At 43.8% G+C, this 19,794-nt stretch overlaps 2 protein-coding genes and 1 long non-coding RNA gene across 5 annotated transcripts in view; all 3 read right to left on the reverse strand.

Annotated features, from left to right (window-relative positions):
* Positions 1-699: 699 nt before the first annotated feature.
* Positions 700-3,098, reverse strand: LOC134069124 (uncharacterized). Its single transcript, XR_009936774.1, has 3 exons — positions 2,070-3,098; positions 1,397-1,554; positions 700-1,252 (listed from the first exon to the last, which is right to left on the reverse strand). It is a non-coding gene; the product is annotated as an uncharacterized LOC134069124 (long non-coding RNA).
* Positions 3,099-5,328: 2,230 nt separating this feature from the next.
* Positions 5,329-11,172, reverse strand: cnga2a (cyclic nucleotide gated channel subunit alpha 2a). The gene is made up of 6 exons (XM_062524571.1): positions 11,066-11,172; positions 10,252-10,362; positions 9,738-9,914; positions 8,140-8,247; positions 7,294-7,400; positions 5,329-6,746 (listed from the first exon to the last, which is right to left on the reverse strand). The coding sequence occupies exons 1-6, from the start codon at positions 11,170-11,172 to the stop codon at positions 5,329-5,331; spliced, it is 2,028 nt and encodes a 675-aa protein (XP_062380555.1).
* A 5,082-nt stretch (positions 11,173-16,254) lies between these two features.
* pls3 (plastin 3 (T isoform)) overlaps positions 16,255-19,794 on the reverse strand; it is a 37,553-nt gene continuing 34,013 nt past the window's right edge. For all 3 annotated transcript variants that reach the window (XM_062524574.1, XM_062524572.1, XM_062524573.1), the window contains 3 exons: positions 19,510-19,633; positions 18,976-19,100; positions 16,255-17,647 (listed from right to left, as the gene is read on the reverse strand). In XM_062524574.1, coding sequence (XP_062380558.1) covers positions 17,515-17,647; positions 18,976-19,100; positions 19,510-19,633 — 382 coding nt within the window. In that variant the 3' untranslated portion in view covers positions 16,255-17,514. The remainder of the gene's footprint in view (positions 17,648-18,975; positions 19,101-19,509; positions 19,634-19,794) is intronic.

The raw sequence follows: 19,794 nt of genomic DNA on the forward strand, positions 1-19,794 counted from the left end.
AACTCCAGTGACTGTTTCAACCATGTTTCTTGAACACATATAATGTCTGGTTTATGTTCTAGGTCATTTAATAAACCTTTCAACTCCTGTCCATTTGCCACAAGACTTCTAGCATTCCACTGAAATACTACAAAGGTTTTTATATTGGCACCTGCGCTGGTTCATTCATCTCACTCTGTGTTAGCTCTAATTGTATTTTCTCCCATGACATGTTTCCTATGTTAAGGAATTTGGATGCAGCTTTCACAATTATCTTAATTTTTTCCGTTTTGGTTTTTGCTTGGTCAGAGCAGTTTACCACATATGCTATAAATAGTATCAGTTTCTCTGTGTTTACTGTTTGCTCCTTACACATATCCCTTCTTTCATTGATTTGCACTTGTGCTTGACTCCCCTCTCTACTCTCACTTTGAACTGCTTTGGCTGCTTCAGCATACGTCAGATTCCTTGACGACCGTACCTGCTGGATTGCTACTGCCTTTTTTCTAACTGGGCAACCACCATAAGCGGCCGTGTGGTCCCCACCACAGTTACAGCATTTCCTCTCTTCGTGAGTTCCACATTCCCCATATTCATGCTCCCCTCCGCACTTCCCACATCGCTGTTTGCCTCTACAGACTTTTGCAATATGCCCATATCTCTGACACTTATAGCATCTGACCGGAGGAGGAACATATTCCCGCACATAGAAGCTCCCCAGATAGCAATTAGTCATTGAATCTACGTTAAATCAACATTACCTCGTCAACACTAGAATCATTGAATCAACATCGCACTGCAACGTTGATTCTACAACATTTTGCACCCTCTATTATCATTGAACCAACGTCGAAAGTGTTACTACAAATCAATGGAATTTCAATGCTGTTTCAATGAAAATTAATATTGAAACAACGTTGAAATTAGGCTACAGCCCTACTAAAGATCAACGTGATTTCAATGGTATTTCAATTGATATTAAACCACAGTAAACCAGTATTAAGCAGGCAAAATATTGGTAAATTCATATCCTGCTTTATCTACAGCCAGGATAAATTAGGCTAGCCAGAAGCTAGGCTGTAGGCTATGTCTGGTTTAGGCTACACAAGCTTGCACAAATAACCATGGACAACTTCTTTTCAGTTTGAAAAGCAAGTGCATTTATTCATCCACTCTTAATTCAGAAATCCACATGTGCTGTGCTTCACTGCCATCCATTCCGTATAGCATCCCTCCATACACTTCCCGGTTGCAGTCATCGTCCACCATCCAGCTGCAGTGAGACGGCAGAAATAGAAGAAAAAAGTGACAAGTGTTAGAGAAATGTGTTAAACTGAAACTGATGGCTATACCCTTAAGTGAAACATTTTGACAGCGATAGTAAATATTTTATGTAAATCATACGAATACAACTTACTGAAAACGTAGGTAGGCCATGGACAACTTCTTCAGTTTGAAAGGCAAGTGCAATTTATTTATCCACTCTTCACTTAGAAATCCATGTGTGCTGTGCTTCACTGCCATCCATTCATCCATAAACCTCCCGGTTGCAGCTAGTCATCCTCCACCATCCAGCTGCAGTGAGAAGGCAGAAATAGAAGGGGAAAAGAGACAGTGTTAGAGATATGTGTTCAATTAAAACTGATGGCTACTTACAAGTGAACCTTAAGAATAATCATAGAATATTTATATAGAAGATGGTGTTAGCATAACTCCGTTTTTTAAGTTAGACTCACGGAGTTGAATAGTTAGCAAACACGTTAACGTTCATCTTCAGCCTAACATTTTTACCGTAACGTAGCAAATATTTTATGTAAATCATACGAATAATAACTTACAGAGAACTTAAGTAGCTGCTAGGCCTAATTAAAAACTAGACTGCCGAGTAATGTTAATAACATTATGATGATCTGTCGTAACAAAGTAGGCTAGCTAGCCTAATATTTAGTTAAACAAGCATGAGTCTGTTTGTAGTAAGTCGTAACGTTACTGTACAGTACGATGCAGATAAACTGTGAACATTTGATGTAGCCTAGTACAATTTCACAATGAAACATTAATGTTAGAATAAATAAATGCTGCTTGCTTACCATTAGGAGCGACGAACTTGAGAGAGAGTTGAACACCGTTGGTCTGACTGAACTGTTGCTCCTAATGTTCTCCCGACCCGCAAACAGTTTAAATGTCGTCGCGCGGTCATCTATAAACCCACCACTTTTCAATCACCACGTTAAGATTTCCAGTCAATCATAAATCCACGACTTTTCAATGTCTTTTCGTGAACGCTATATCGATGCTCTATCGATTATGACAATATGAACTATAAACCAATGTTGTTTCAATGCATCTGTTATCAATGCTCTTGCACTGTCGGGTTTTTGTCAGGATTGTAATGCTGTTTCAATGTCGATTTACCATTGAGATTTCAATCTCAACCAAAATGATGATTTAGATGGAAAATCAACATCATATCAATGTCACCTTGCTATCTGGGTCATGTAGCCTATTGTTACTCTCTCCGGTAACATTTGCTCTTTAAATTCCAGGAGAACAGAGGTACTATCCACTTTTTCACCATTCCGCTTTGCTTGAAGTCTTTTCACGCTCAACACCGTCCCTCCTTTAATGACTTTCCTGATATCCTCCAATTTCTCCCCCAGCGGGATTCCTGATATGACCCCTTTCGCTCCCCACTCCCCAAACTTCTTAACCTCACTTACTTCTTTCTTGCATACTGACTGAAATTTCAGAGCCTTATCCCTTTGGCTAGTATTTTTACACTTAATCAGTAACCTACCATCCCGCAGTATCTTTGCCATGTCTATTTCTCCCAGTGCTTTCTTCAGCCCCTGTGTCAATACAAACAACCCAACATCGCTTACATCATGCCCTTCTTTAAACTTAATTATTACCCTTAGATCGTCTTCCTTACAAAGTTTCCTTCTTACCGCTCTATTCCCCTCATTAGTTTCATCCTGCTCTAGAGACCGTTTCTCTCTTCCCTGCCCTGTCCTTTGACTAACAGTTCTCCAAGACCCTGGAGTGTCAGGTATTTCCTCATCCTCATCCTCACCTCCACCACCACTACACTCATACATTCTATGCTATTCTCCAGACCCAGTCACAATTCAGATTATGCCAAATCCGCCAAATAGTTTAATATGAGTAATAAAGAGAGAGTCCTCGGTAATCCAAACAATCCGCTGCTTCCGTGGTTCCTCACGTCCAACCGGAAAAACCATCCAGACGCCCTGTCCGACTACCTGTTGTCGCTGCTAAGACTTCCGCATGGAAATCCTAATGCAACTTCCTGTAATTTGCGTCGTCGGCCTACATATTTTGTAAGTGTAAGTGTTTTTATGTGAGTATGTATCTGTCATCAATGGGTCATTGAAAAGGATTTATCCACGTCATCAACAACATTGTTGTCATATGTTTTATTTTCTTACTGACTGAATATAGCCTAGTCTATGGCTAATAGGCCTATGTAAAATATAGGTTTTTGCACTTTAGCCACAGAATGTGCTCCATCTTATGCATCTTTATGCATTCACAAATATGCTTACCTGATAAGGTAGAACAAAGCATCTGGCAACTACACAAAACAAATCAAGCCATTTTGAAGAAATAATGCAACATTATTTCTTCAGCCTGTAGCCTATGTTGTAAACTCTCCAGATGTAGACTGACTAAATAGGCCTATAGCCAAACTGATAACACATCTTACATTTTTATGCCATTGTCATAACATTATTTTTTTACATGTCAGGCTATGTACAGGCTACTTAAGCTGACACTTTCATCCAAAGAGACTCACATTTGTCAGTTATTACAAAGGCCAGTGTCCCCAGAGCAACTAAGGTTAATTAGTCTGGCTAATTAGCCTCAGTTGCTCTGGGGACACTACCATAGGGGCCTCCACCATTGTGTGCTTGAACAAGGTAGCTTAGAAATCTCAAGATTTAGGGTCTGTGAGTAGAAAATGGCTCAACTCGAGGTGTGGTATGCATGCATTTGATTATATCACTGCACGCAATTGGATAATACTATGACAATCTTTACTGACTGATTCCGGACTTCAACGTTGCAGAGCTGTCATCATCTGTTTAGCTCGCCTCTGGCCCGCCTTTATCAGATTCACCAACGTGACTGGTGCAGCTCGGCTCCAACAGCATGAGTATAGAGCACCATTACTGATTGCCAGAATGGCTCGCTGAGTATTCAAATTCAACGCTATAGCTATGGTATACCATCCCTCCTCTACTAGCCTAATCTAGACGCTACTCCTCTACTTTTTATAGCAAGAAATTGACTTAGGTTGTGTGTCACTCACCACCAGTTTGTTGTTTAAAGTCTCCTGCCTATAACCTAGAAGGGGTACACCATTGTCTTATAACTGATGATCAGAGGTAGCCTATAGTGGGAAAATAAGAGGTGGGTAAACTATGAATTCTGTGATCATGCTGGTGGACATGCGCCATGTATCGGATTTTTAAAAAGGCATTCAGAACATGTTTCATCAGAAACACGTTTAATGATGGTGGAGGTTATTGTACCATGTTTATAACAATATCCAATGGTACTAAATGATTTCTAGAGTGTTGATGAGTGTGGCCTACATTGTGAATGTGGATAATACAATGTGTGATCTTGTTAAAAGTGGCAATAATTGTTGGATAAACTCTATAAGAGGTGGATAAACTATTTCTGAAATTTCAGAGGTGGATAAACTGTTTTTACTTGTGGTTAGCCTCCACTACATCCCTGATGATACATTAAAGCCTATGCCATACCAGTAGATGCTATCCTACACTGTCTCACATCTCTTGTGATCAGGCAGATACAGAGAAGACATAGCATTTTAATATAAGTTTTAAGTCAGACACAAGGCTGGCTAGAGCAGACAGAGAGGGCACTAAGCAGATAAAAGTGTGTTAAATACCTAAAAACGATCTTTACTATAGCCACTCTCATTATCTTCAGGCTGGCTGATTCATGTTTATTGCTTGAATCACATATGGTATGCACACATTATACATTTTATACAAGAGTGCAAATTGAAATCGTATCCAGTCTTTTGCTAAAATGTTCCCAAGTGTTCTGTTAAAACATTCCCAAAAAAGAGAGAGTTGTTCCAATCAGAGGAACTTGCTAGTCTTCTAACATTGTTCTGCCCATTCTCAGAGCAAGAATTTGTGTTTTGTTTTGAGGTGTAGGCCTACATGTACAGAACCACAGTCCATCAACAACATGGGGAAAAGTGTGGATACACCAAAAAGCCTGAGTTTGTGAAAAGCTGTGGAAAATGTCCACTTGTAGGCTACCCAATCATTAGCACTTGGAGTCAGCTCAGAGGTGAATGTTAACTTCGCTGTGCGTTCCGTCTCCGTCGAGCGTGCTCTCGTTGCCGTCCGAGAGGAAGCCGCTGCCCATGTAGCGCAGCTGCCGCTCGAGCGCGGTCAGCCTCTGCTTCAGCCGCTGCTGCGTGGCCGTGTACTCGCTGTGGAGCCGGGCGAAGCGCGTCTGCAGGGTGTCCAGCGCCGCCTCCAGCCGCTCCACCTTCTCCTCCATCTCCTCCGCGCCCAGGCCCCCGCTCAGCTCCTCCAGGAGGCCCTCCTTCTGCAGGATCTCGCGGCCCCGCTCCTCCAGGACCTTCTTGGCGTCGGGGTACTCCATGACGGCCTCCATCAGGTCGTCTTTGGACAGGCAGAAGAGGTCCGAGTAGCCGATGCTGCGGATGTTGGCCGTCCTGCGGTTGCCCATCTTACTCCCGCGGATGTTGAGGATGCTGATTTCGCCGAAGCAGCTGCCCGAGGTCAGGAGGGCGTACTGCGTCATGCCGTCGTCGGCCACCACTGCCAGACGTCCCTCCTTGATGATGTACATCTCTTTGCCGATGTCGCCCTTGCGGCAGATGTAGTCCCCCGGGCTGAAGACCTGGGGCCGCAACTTGAGGACCAGCTCGACTAGCAGGCCCGCTTCGCAATCCTGGAAGATGCGCACCTTCTTCAGCGTGTCCAGGTGCACGTTGATGGCGATCTCGGCCCGCAGCTTGTTGGGCAGATTCTTCAGCACCTCCTGCTCATCCACCGTTTTCTTGTTGGTCCACAAGTAGTCGAACCACTTGATGACACGGGCCTCGAGCTCCTTGCTGACCTTGCGGAACTGCATGTAGTGCTTGATCGCGTCGATGCGCGCCTGGAACTCAGCTCGCGTGGCGTTCATGTTGGAGATCATGGAGCCAACGTTACCGACAATGGTGGCAAATATAAGCACCCCTACGAGGAAATCGAAGACGACAAAGAGGTACTCCTCATCGCGGACTGGGGCAGGCATCTCGCCGATGGTCGTGAGTGTCAGGGTGGACCAATAGAGACAGTAGACGTAACACCGGGTCAGGGTCCCAAACTCTGGGTCTGTGATGTTGGGGTACACCCACTGGTCTGACCCGAAGCCCAGCGACTTCGAGATGGCAAAGTAGATGCAGGCATTCCAGTGGATGATGACCAGGATGTAGAGCACCAGATTGCAGATGCGGAACATGTTGGGGTAATTGGTGCGCGTCTCCGTGCGGTCGAAGAACTCGAACATGCGCGAGAAGCGCGCCAGCCGGTTGAAGCGAAGGAGAGGGGTGTGGATTCCCAGCGCGATGTACGCCAGGTCTGTGGGAAGGATGGAGATCACGTCCAACTTAAACTGCATAGTGCGCACATACCGGTCCCTCAGCTTGGTGAGGTCCTTAACAAGCAAGCCCTGCTCCAGGAATCCTATCATTTGGGATCAAAAAGAAGATGAAAATTCATATGGGAAAATAACAATAATCTCCATAACAGCAACAGCACTGTAGTTATACAATACATTTATCTGCAAGTTACTTGTCACTTGACACTTATACTCAGTGCAAGACACACATCCCAACAGCAGAAGCTCAGTCACAGAGCTAGAAAATAGTTAGAAGACTGGTCTAATTTTTTCGAATGTGCTCACCGCTATCACATGTGGGGTATTCCATTCCATTGATTGTGGAAGCTAATTATTGCAACATACTCTTCGCAAACAGAACGCATTCAGTGTGGCCTGGCAAACAGTTGCAGTTGCATTCAGTGTGGCCTGGCAGTAAGTGTCGTACATTGATTTTGTTTTTGTTTTTGTTTTTCATTCATTCATTCATTCATTCATTCATTCATTCATTCATTTACATTATATGATAAAAGGAGTGCTTTCCACCTATAGGTGTCTTTGTATATAATGGTAAAATTAAACGCTTGAGGGTATGTGAGACCATACTCTCCCCCCACTAGAGCCTTCGTATACCTGTGCGTAGCCTCACACACACATCCAGTATGTAGACGGCGTCTGAAACATAGTCCATCACCAGCCACAGGATGTAGTTATAGGTCTGGAGCTCATCGAAGCAGGACCTGTGACAGGAGAGGGGACAGCCTGAGTGGGGAGCGGAAGGGAAGGGGTGCCACGGTAAAAGCTTTTGGAAAAGCTCTCTTGTATTTGCATAAATCATCATCTAAATAGGGAGCCATAATTAGACACGAGAAACAGATTAGATCACTCAGTGTGTGTGTGTGTGTGTGTGTGTGTGTGTGTGTGTGTGTGTGTGTGCATGCGCGTATGCGTTTGTGTGTGTGTGTGTGTGTGTGTGTGCATGCGCGTATGCGTTTGTGTGTGTGTGTGTGTGTGTGCGCGTGTGTGTGTTTTCCGGAGACATCTCTCATTGCTGAGCGTGCCAGAGATAAGAGAAAGATATAGTGAGTGAAAGAGAGCAGATGTTGTATTTACGGCACCTTCTAAATGCCTTGTGTTGGGTGAATGATACACCTGATCATACAAAATGCGCTCACAACACGCCTGAATACAGAGCCAGAATGAATGGACCCACTGAGCGGTGAGCCTTAGTTAAATTACTTTAATTGAAACTGAAACCAATGCATTAAGATTGTTTTTTTTAAAAAAAAAAACCTTCTGAATTAAATTTTGAAATTGATCTTTGTTGAATATCACTTGAATTGTTAGTGGTTTTAAATGATTGCACATGAGTGTACTGTATGATTGTTAAATAACAGGCCAACTGGGAGAGAATACTACACACCACATGGAATGGGACAGGATGAATGCAGCACCATAAATGATCTTGCCTTACTCTACCTGACCACTAGGAGGCACCAGTTGTAAAGCACAGCGGCAGCAATGACAAAGAGCCAGCGGTAATAGAGATCATCTGCAGGGGCCATGACGAAAACATCTGACTTCTTCCTGTGTGGAGGGATAAAAGGATCACAGGCTTAGCAGGTTATCTCAGGACAGACAGTACTCATGATTTGATATTGGTGCTTCATGTTTAAAAAACAATGATTGTCACCTTTCATTTTCAGTCATTACCCTCAGACCTATATCTTCTGCTTTTTAAAACATCAATCATTCAACTGTGTCCCATGTTTGCACAAAGAGCACTATAGGCTACACTGTATATTATTTTGCCCTTTTATATCATTGGCTGCATTCATTCAATGTATGATTTTGTTTGATTTCTGTGTTTTTTTCTTGTCTGAACTCTCTGAATCAACCAGAGCTGCTGCTTTCAGTGTTAGTCTGTGAGTGCCCTTGAGTCCTGTGGCAGACAGACGTGTAGGCTACTCATCCTCTTATCAAGACTGCACAGATGTGCCCACGCCACGGTCCAACTGGCTGTTCTAGTGGCAGCCAGGCTACCATTGCCGTATTACCTCACTGAACATATGGATCGACTTTGCAGGTCAGTGTATTGGAGCGGCTGCAAACAAGAGCCATATCCATAATCACAACTATAAACTGCAGGTGAATGGTGTATTTGTAGAATTGGAGTGAAAGTCAGCTTATAGCTTTTACATCAGTGTTCAAAATATAACCTCTCTTAAAATCTAAAACCTCTTCATATAGGCCCTACCATACTAAGCTCAATCTTTTACGATTAAACATTAGCCTGGGGAGTCTACGCTTTATTTTTACTACGAGGCGTCATCAATGGGCATAGTTCAAATGACGGTACACTGGGATAGTCCTTCAATCAATCTGACCAGATCCGGGTGCGTCTTTTGGATAAGCTAGTTTGTGATTGGAAATCCAAATTCGCCGGCAGGTCAGGCAGGGTTCAGCCAGCTATAAGACCTACTGTGTGTTCTCATCTGACATGCCATGTCATGCCTGGCCCCCCAGGACTTGGCTCCCTCTGTCATGTCAAGATTTCACCATCTGGAGTTTGTTGAAATCTCATTGAATCCCATTGAAAAGGAATGCAACCATATGTCTATACATCTACTCTCTGACCCCCAATAACTTCGGGAAGTATTGTTTATCAAATATCAATTGATGTTGCACTGTTAGCATTTCAATTCAGGCCACCTGGGTTGCGTCTAGACTAGGTCTACTGTAGACTCTATGTTCAGATCTAACCATTAACACAATGCCCTGTGCTAGTAGTACGTAGTACGGACATGGATGAAATGGGGTCATCTTCTTGTTTTCAAGTAACAGAATGCTTAACGGTCACAACTTCTGGTCGAAGGTCAGTCGTCATTATGTTAAGCCCGCCTACCGACTCTAAACACAATGTGATTGGCCCGGCCCTCGTTGAAACCGGCCAGAACCCAGAGAGGTGCTAGATTACCCCGGCAGCAAATTAGATTTGCTGCTGCTAGGGGCATCTAGATTGCTAGGCTACTTTTCTAGTAGTACGGACATGGATGAGATGGGGGGGTGGTACCCACTTGACTTTGACGTTGCTGTTGGAGCCGTCCGGGTCGGGTGCGGTGGTGCTGATCCGGCTGGGGGCCATCTGGAGCTCGGGGCCCCTGAAGCGCTCCAGGAAGGAGTCCGGCCGCTCCTCCTCCTCGTGGAGACTCTTATGCGCCCAGTCCCGCAGCGTCACCACCATACTCACCAACCTGAGGGACAGAGAGAGAGGGAGAGAGAAAGAGAGAGGGGGAGAGAGAGAGAGAGGAGGAGGACAGGGAGACAGACATAGAGAGATGCAATGATTATGTGGGGTTGGTTGGGACATCTAGAGCTAAGAGCAGAGTTGAATACAAGACTATCTTGTAATTTCAATGAACACACACAAATGAAAGTGATCTGGAAGCGAGACAGAAGTCTATGTGTCTGTCTACTCAATCCGTCTTACGATAATACCAGTCACAGGGCAGAATTTGGGGCAATGTCACGGCCTTTTCTGTCAGATCCGCTGATAATGGACACAATCGTTTAGTGGTAAGCGGTCATCACCTGGACAGTGCTCCTCGTCCACGGAAAGAGTTTTGGGAATGCAGACCACGAGGCTCAATGACTCCCACCCTCTGGAGCTCTGAGGAGGTGTCATCAAACACAGAGGGCCTGCTGCTGTGGAACACACACACACACACACACGCACACACACACACACACACACACACACACACACACACACACACACACACACACACACAATATTAACACAAACACATTCGTTTGGCCTCCTTCAAAACGTTAATCAGGCCACCCCATACACTCAGACACACTCTTGACCTGATTTTTTGGGGTTTCCGTTGACGATATTAATATTGAAGATGCATCCGCTGACTCCAAGTCTATTGTGTTCAGAGTAAATCTGTAACCCTCTGTTTGTCAGTCTTCTGAATATTATTTGAGAAATGGCACTGCAATCCCTGTTTAAAGCAAAAGACCTTCTCCACATCCCCCGTTCTTGGCTAAAGCAAAATGGCGACAGAGCCTTCACAGTCTCTGCTCCACACTTGTGGAATCAGCTGCCACCTGATATAACAACTGCCCCCTGCATCTGTGATTTTAAATCCAGGCTCAAAATATGTGTATATATATATATCATTTTTTATTTATTTTATTTTATTTTATTTTATTCCCTTTACTTTATTTTTTTTATTATAATTTTTTCTCTCTTTTTTAAAAAAAAACAGCATGTTTGGTCAGTGCAAGCTGTGTATAAACATGCTAAATCCATTTGACTTACTTTTACTCACTTTTGTACATTTGCTTTGTGTGTGTGTGTAATGGTGTAATGTGCAGCATGAGGTGCGTCCCTCACCGACTCATTATGCTCTCGGCCCGGTCGGACTCGTCCTCCATGCACGTCTTCACTGACAGCCTGTGGACCGTCAGGTCTGCACTCTCAACCAGCACTTGACCTGTCATCTCGTACCTACATGCATACACACACACACACACACACACACACACACACACACACACACACACACACACACACACACACACACACACACACATATATATACACACAGAGGTTCATGTGAAGAAAAGGAATAAATACATAATCAGCACTTATATTAATTCATTCATTCATTAATTCATTCATTCTCTATTCATTCATTCATTCATTCATTCAAGTTATCAATAATAATAACATCAGAAGACATGCATTTAAGCATCATAGACCTAGGCCTAAATATCTACTCATATCTGTGAGTCCCATAGTCCTGAGGCATTGGAGAATTATATGCCATGCCGGTGCTGTTTTGATATTAGAACACCACACCACAGCTGGCATTGTTAATGCAAACCTCCTGCGGGCAAAAACAACCGGCCGTCTACACAACGGTGAAGTAAACAGAGCCATTAAAGTTTAAATGAGTCGAAATGCACTAAACACTCCATTTAGACGGATGTTTTTTTTACACACTCATCTCTGCTGAGCAATTATGCACAGCAGCTCTAATAGAGGTTAACATTCAAAGGTTATTCATAACAGCACAGCGCAGATGATACAGTGGAGAGGAATGCTTGATGGGTATGGAGGCTATATGCCACTGCCTAGCCTGTCCCTGGGTAAAGGTCATCCAGCGAAAAACCCTGGCTTTTACTGAGAAGTTGCTGTCACCGTGGCGATAACAGTGGCTTCCATGGCAACCACGGTATTGTCGTAGTGATTATAGGCCCACAATTGCTAGCAGTGAGAGAGTGGGTCGTGCTGACAAGTACCAGGTACAGGGAGAGGGAAAGTGAAATGACACATGTACACTCTCTCTCTCTCTCTATCTCTCTCTCTCTCTCCCTCTCTCTTCTTTCCCTCTTTCTCCCTCCATCTGTCTCTCAAGCACCTTACACACACTACCCACACAACATGTGTCTCGCGACCTTCAGTGCTTATTCAGTCTATTCAACAGAGCTTCCTCAAAGCACTGTGTGAATCGTGTAAAGAGATGAAGTCACACACGTTTCTCTCTCTCTCTCTCTCTCTCTCTCTTGCTTTGCATAGACCCATTGAGCACAGATCTCATCTGAAGACATTAGCACAGGTTGAAGATAGTCAACAAATCATAGTGGGGTCTGATACTTCTCTGGATTAGCCTGAGAAAGTATTATAAGCTAAAAAACAATGAATTAAGGGAAATCTGCTGTAAATAAATGTATATTAAATCCACTTGTCAGAGGTGCATACTTTATCTTACTCTGTGAGTTGGACTCCCCTCTGAGGATTATCGTACATCACGCTTTGGGACCCAAAATATGTCAGCTTCACAGAAAAATGAATACTAGGACATTAAAAGTGGACCAATAACAGGTATTGGTCAATAATTAGCCTCCGACAGTTTGAAGAATACAACTAATAAATAAGCAAAGCAGTGATGTTTGGATTTCATGATAAAATTGATAGTGGTAGTTTTGTTATAAAGCTGTAACTAGTAGCTAAAAGTAGCAACAGTGACACACACTAATTATTAAGTAAACATATAATTTCAAATAATGAGTAACATCTCACCTGACTGTGCTGATTCGTTCTTGAATGCTGGTGCAAATCTAGCTCAAAAGTCTGACGCGTGGACAAAAATCCACACAATTATTTTGTACTTTAGAGCATCAAGGTCTCTGTAGAAAGTCCCCATGACTGCCAAGGTCCTTTCCTCTTCATTTTTCATTCTTGTTTAAAAAAGATAAGCTTTTTTTTGGAATCAATTCTGGTTGTTAAAAGTCCACAAGTAAATAATTCGATATAATCAGTGTTGTCTTCCATCCACAGGAACACAACATTCAAGTCCTTCTAAGATGAAAGACATATGCCGGTGAGTGTGTGTGTGTGTGTGTGTGAGGGAGAGATAGATAGAAAGAGCGAGAGAATAATGAAAGGGGAGGGTGGGAGAGGGTGAAGAGAGGGAGGGAGGGAGGGAGAGAAGATGAGATGAGAGGTAGGAGAGGGGAGGACTGGAGAGGAGGATTATTACCCTGAAACTCCTGGGAGCCCGCATCTCTCCCTCACCCTCACATAAACCTCACTCGCTTCACTTTGAGGCTCTCCAAACCTCAACACCAAACTATCCCACGCCGCACGCACACACACACACACACACACACACACAGACACACTCTCCTTGTGTTTGTTCACACACGGCGGGGTCTGAAGCGTCCCTGCGGTCCGTACTTGCGTGGAGAGTGCCGGACGGCACACGGCACTCTAGCAGCCTTTTGTGTGGCCAGCAGGGGCTCATCATTATGCACTGAGGGTCCTTGTCCCTTTGAAGAGCTCTGATTGCATACAGCATACACACACACACACGCACAAACACATACACACACAGCACACACACACTAAGCACACTAAGCACACGCAGAGACACACACAAACGGGGAGGGTTTATTCTCTTATGCAGACCACCTTACTCATAGCACAACTCACAGCACACAGCGATCACCTAGAACACTGGAAGAGATGGACGGACTACCACACACACACACACACACACACACACACACACACACACACACTGTGGTCTCACTTAGTTTCCAGCCTAGATCTCCAGGGATGGTGAAAGGGATAAAGAGCAGCCTTCTCTCCCACAGGGAGTGCGCAGCGGACACGTGTTTTTTGGGATGGGTATGAGGATTAGGTCAGGCAAGCTGCTGCTGCTGCTGCTGCTGTTCTTGGCCAGACTTAAGAATCTGTGCCAGGGTGAGACAAGAGCCACTCGTACACCTCTCCTCATCAAAGGAGCATCCAGGGAATGATGGTGGGTTTTGGAGTGTGTGCGTGTGTGTGTTGGGTGTGTGTGGAGAGTGAGGGGGGTCTCACCCCCCCCCCAAACACACACACACACACACACACACATCTGCGTTTTGAATCATATGCTTATGCATACATTGGATGAACCCCCACAGGGTTTGGCACTGGCTTGTTCGAGAGAGGAGAGGAACACACACACACCGAGTCCCTGATTACAGATGTGATTAGGAGAGAGGACATGAGAGTGAGTGGGAGCAGGGATGATGGTGGGGGATGAGGGGTGGGGGGGTTGAATGAACACTACAATCAGCCGAGAGGAGCAGGGGGAGGTTAACATAACAGAAAACTAGACAGAGCGGCAGACGCTTTCAATTCACAGACTGTGTGCATACCAGACCAAAGCGCATATGAGACTGTGTTTATGTACTGTATATATTATGCATATCTGTTTATGTGCGAAAGAGAGAGCGAGAGGGAAGAGGGGAGTGGGAATGAGAGAAACAGGGAGAGAAATATACAAAATGGACGTAACTTCCCCATCTTTGTAGGTGAAGAACAGTCTCCACCATGACACCACACCTGGTTTATTACTGTATACTTCCGCTGAGGAGGTTGTGTTCATCGGGGTTTGTTTGTTTGTCTGTCTGTCTGTTTGCTAGCAAGATAACTCAGAAAGTTCGGGATGGATTTCGATGACATTTTCAGGTAAGGTCTGAAATGACCCCAGGAAGAAACAATTCCATTTTGGGAGTGATCCGGATCACCGTCTGGATCCAGGAGGCGGTTATGTCTGCGCTCTCAGAGTACTTTTTTAGTTCCCAAGAAAGACTTAATAATGACTCAGACTCTCACTTGCTGACAACGATCTCCACATATTTTCAAAGTGGCAGCTGAAAGGCAATATGTAAGTGCCGTTTTTGTGTGAATGCAAACGAAGGATAGGCTGGGTGAACCCTGCCTGAAATTGAATTTCGTCCCGCAGCTCAGGCTGGAAACCAGCAGATCTATCTCCTCTGTTTACTGCAAGACCCTTTGGCTCCAATCAGAGACTAGCTCATCCAAAAGACGCACCGGATCATTGGTTGAAGGACTATCCAAGCCTACGGAGTCATTTGAACAATGCTCATTGATCACGCCTCTTGTGCAGTAGAAACAAAGTGCAGCCTCCCTTTTCAAAAGATTGAGCTTAGTATGGTGAAAACCAGACCAAACTAAGGAGGGAAAATGATTACGATGTAGTTATCTTTAATTCTTAACTTATCTTTTTTTTTTTTTTTTTTTTACTGAAATACACTTTTTTGAGCCGTATTTTTAACAGAGCCAATTGATGAAATTAGGACGCATTCACCTTCAGAGATAAAATGATCACATGCATTTTACAGGGTTCATACACATTTCCACCAGAGAATGTCCATGACTTTTCCATGATTTTTTCACAAATTTCCATGACCTTCTATTTCTCAAAATCTCACATCAACTAGTGCTACATTAATAATAGATATGACGCGTGAGATAATGGGATGGTTACCTAGAGGGAATGCTCTCAAAACCTAAAAATTAGCCAATCGGTTGTGACACAAGTGTGAGACATGACCTGCCCAAATGAGATATGTTTCTGAGTTGAATTGGATGAAGCAAATTTCCATGACTTTTCCAAAACTTTTGGGGTGTTTTTTGTTTTCCAAAACCTTTCCAGGCATGGAAATGGGCATTTTCAAATTCCATAACTTTTCCAGGTTTTTTAAAAACGTATGAACCCTGATTTTAGGTCACCATACCTAATATAAGCCATGCTAATGTTGCTTATTCTCCAGGGTACTGTGCAGTACTCATGCCACTCACAACTCACTCTCCACTTGAATTTATATTCCAAGTGGACACATCCATATGATGAGACGAGCAGCTTCACACATATGTTAATCCCCATACTGTTCACATACATCACCAACACGCGCGCACACACCTTACCTCCTATACGTGCTTTTCATCCCTCACATACAAGCTTTCTAATATGCGTTCCTTAGCCATACCTCTAAACACACACACAGACATAAAAAACACTTCACATACTCACTTTAAAATACTGTATGTATTCATTAAGCCCTGCATCTCAACACACACACACACACACACATAAAAACACCTCACAGAATCACACCTTCAAATATGTATTCATTAACCAACCCGCGCGCGCGCACACACGCACACGCACACGCACACGCACACACACACGCACACACACAGCTAGACAAAGACGGTCATTTCTATGAACAGCATTGGGTGCTTTATTTTCTGCAGATCTTCATTCTAGACATTGTACACGACAAACAACGCACTTGTTTTGGTTTGAACTCTGTCTGTCCAGACGACATGCTGCAGAGAGGCCCAACTCTTCCAGTTTGTCCCCCCCCCCCCCTCCCATGTTTGCTTTCACTTGCACTGCTGTAACTAAAAGTGGACACTGACTTGAAAGCACATCTGTGCTGGTCATCAGCTTTGTACTAGAGCTCCTTGCCCTATTCTGACAGAACAGTCAATTGGTCACATAAAGCTTGTGTTTGTTTGTTTTCTTTCTTCCCCAGCATCCATGGAGTATGGAGTGTGTTATTTTAAATAATATCCACAATAAAAAAAAGAGAGATTGTTCATGCATAGTTTTCAGTTGGACCATCCATCTTTCTGTAAAATGCTTTTTTTCTCAGTATATATGGACATATGACATAACCTAAAATGAGATCAGATATTATGGAATGTTTAAAGCTTCTACCAGTACAGGCTGTATTCATGAATGCATGTATATATATATATGTATGTATGTATGTATGTATGTATGTATGTATGTATGTATGTATGTATGCATGTATGTTTGTATTTATGTATGTCTGTATGTATTTGTACACAGGATATGTACGTATATATTTATATATATATAAAACACTAGGAAAATAAGCATTAAGATCCAATGGTCCCATACAAAAAAAGCCATCAGTGTTACTGGAAGCGGGAGCAATACTGCTTGTAGCAAATTCCCTCACGCTTTCTTCCCAAGAGTGGTCCGACATAACACCTCTCCACACCACACAAGTCGACAATAACAAATATGCAAATAAAAAAATATACATTGCAGTGTTGTTTTCCTTTTGACATGGCTTGAATCCAAATGCAGATATGTTTAGGTATTTTGCTGAATTGTTTTGCATGTGTTTCATTTTCGTATTCTATGTACCTTCAAAAGCAAACCATAATCTGTTGGGGCGACAAAAAAAATAAAACGTCCTGGTCCATCTGTAACCCACCTCTCTCAAACCCCTCCCCTCAACATTCTTCCATTGCCAAACATTTCAATGTTACTCTTTGACATCTCTTTGCCATTAGATTTGCTTTTTTCTTATTTTATTAATATGGCTGTGTTAACTCTAACATTTTTATTTTTCCTTTTTAAACCAAAAGCCTTTTAACCAGCAAACGGCTTGTAGGTGGTGAAGACGAGGGCTTTGATTGGCTGGCGTGGCCAGGGAGGGTTACGCCCTCTTCATGCCCCGTCCCATAAGGCAAGCGAACACGGTCATCACCATCTTGGGCTTCACCTCCACCAGGTCCTCCGGCAGGGCGTAGACCCGAGCGCCGATCTTTCTGGCCATTGATACAGCATACCTGTGGACACAAGCAACAGGATTACTAATCAATAACCGCATTATAGATTGGTAAAAAGGTGTCTGTACAGTACGGTAGAACGGTAAAAGTAAAAGCAGTCTGTGATTTCAATATCTCTTCATTTTAGAATTTCAAACAAAAAAGAACACAGTGTCCCAGACGATCCTACACAATCCTAGCCAATCAACTCTGTGTTCCAGGAGCACAGGAGTGGAGCATCATTTGATTGGCTGATGAGCTCAAAAAAATCACAAACATGTCTCGGAACTCGGATTCACGGCCCGCATCTTTATCAACTCTGAACCTCAATACAGCTAATGGACTATTTTCATGTAGAAAATAATTTAAAAACACCATTTCTAAATGCTGCTTTTTAATTTCATCACCCGCCTGACGACATAAGAGATTACGAAACCCCCGCCGGGATGATCTGAGCCCTGAAGAATTACTGCAAAAGGGATTTCACACCATCTATTAATCCAGCACACGGCAGCATGGTGTTGTCATGGTGTCTAGTCCTCTTTATAAAAAGATAATCCCGTCAGCCATAGCGCTCCTTCAGCAAAGGTGGACAGGAGGCGAGGACAGCCTGCTAGCTCAGGAAGCTAATATCCTTGGGCTAACAATTTAGGCAACCACCATTTTAGGCAAATGTGGCTATGAGGCACAATTGGAAGTAGCGTTTTTTTTTTTTTGTTGTTATTTTGTGATGTTGAATTGGGAGCATAGATGGGTTTGGGATCGGTCTTAAACTATAAAACTACGGAAAGCAACAGGGGTCAAGCTGTGACTGTTCCTTTTCAGTCCCATTTCCTCATCATCCTGCAGTAACTGGTTTAAGCAGCCCGCTGGAGGCTCAGGGAGAACGGTCTCATCTCACTATGCCCTCAGTCAAAGCAGGGTCACTGAAATGCACAGGACAAAAACCTGACTTAGAACCTAACACACTCCTTCTGGAACTTTCCATCTTTATGATACTCCTACTGCTGCACTAACCTTTATTTATTTATTTACGATTTTTTTTTTTTTAAAATGATAGTTGCTTTTTTTCCCTTTTCCTTTCAAAACTGTTATTGTCTGCGTCTTTACTTGTGTTTTTATGAGTGTATTGCTTGGTGAATGCTTGTTTGGACAACACACTGTAGGCTGCTGGACACCTGAATTTCCCCTGTGGGGATGAATAAAATACCTATCTATCTATCTATCTATCTATCTATCTATCTATCCTTGACCTCTAGGATACCAATGACCTTTCAACAAAAACGCTTGGAGTGGAACTGGCAGTGGCGTGGGCCTGGCTGTTGGGATATAGTGTGTGTGGCACCTACTTGGCATTCTCCTGCTTGTCCTCGTCAGACAGAGTGCCCGTCTTGACCAGGTCGTAGCTCACGCTTCCGGGCTGAATGGCATCGATCAGGTCCAGCACCGGCAGGCTGGTGCTGATCTCTTTGTCCTGCGGAGAGACACGGTTTGGGCTTTGAGGTGCAGCGATGGCCATCAGGTCACCAAGTTACACACGGGGTGGGGCAGGGCTCCAGCAGTTTTGTTTAGACTGTGAGGCCATCAACACACCAGTGCAAATGAAAACTTTCATCAGACGGCACTAATATGTGTGTGTGTGTGTGTGTGTGTGTGTGTGTGTGTGTGTGTGTGTGTGTGTGTGCGCGCATGCGCTAGTGAGTATGTGTGTGTGTGTGTGTTTGCGTGTGTGCATGTGTACCGGTAAGTGAGTGTGTGTTTACGTGTATGCATGCATAAGTGAGCGTGTGTGTGTGCATGTGAGATCGAGAGTGTCAGAGAGTGAGGGTGGGTGAGAGTGAAAATGTGTGCATGCATCAAACAGAAAAATCCAAGAGCCGAACCTTGAAGCTTGATATTTTGGTTGATTTGCCAGCCTCCAACAGAACCTTGTTTACCCATTTGACAATGATGTCATCGCTGGCCGCTTCGCCATCTCCCAAGTCCTCTAATACATTCAGAGTGTATCTGAGGACACACACACACACACACACACACACACACACACACACACACACACACACACACACACACACACACACACACACACACACACACACACACACACACACACACACACACACACACACACACACACACACACACACACACACACACACACACACACA

Source organism: Sardina pilchardus, chromosome 21 (genome assembly GCF_963854185.1).
Source record: "Sardina pilchardus chromosome 21, fSarPil1.1, whole genome shotgun sequence".
Taxonomy (NCBI): Eukaryota; Metazoa; Chordata; class Actinopteri; order Clupeiformes; family Clupeidae; genus Sardina; species Sardina pilchardus.

Excerpts from the sequence above, each read along its gene's own strand:
- cnga2a (XM_062524571.1), bottom strand. The coding sequence starts at position 11,172 with ATGACAGGTCAAGTGCTGGTTGAGAGTGCAGACCTGACGGTCCACAGG. Across the intron at positions 9,915-10,251 it reads GGACGAGGAGCACTGTCCAG|GTTGGTGAGTATGGTGGTGA; the intron begins GTGATGACCGCT and ends TCTGTCCCTCAG. Across the intron at positions 7,401-8,139 it reads TGGTGCCTCCTAGTGGTCAG|GTCCTGCTTCGATGAGCTCC; the intron begins GTAGAGTAAGGC and ends CTCCTGTCACAG.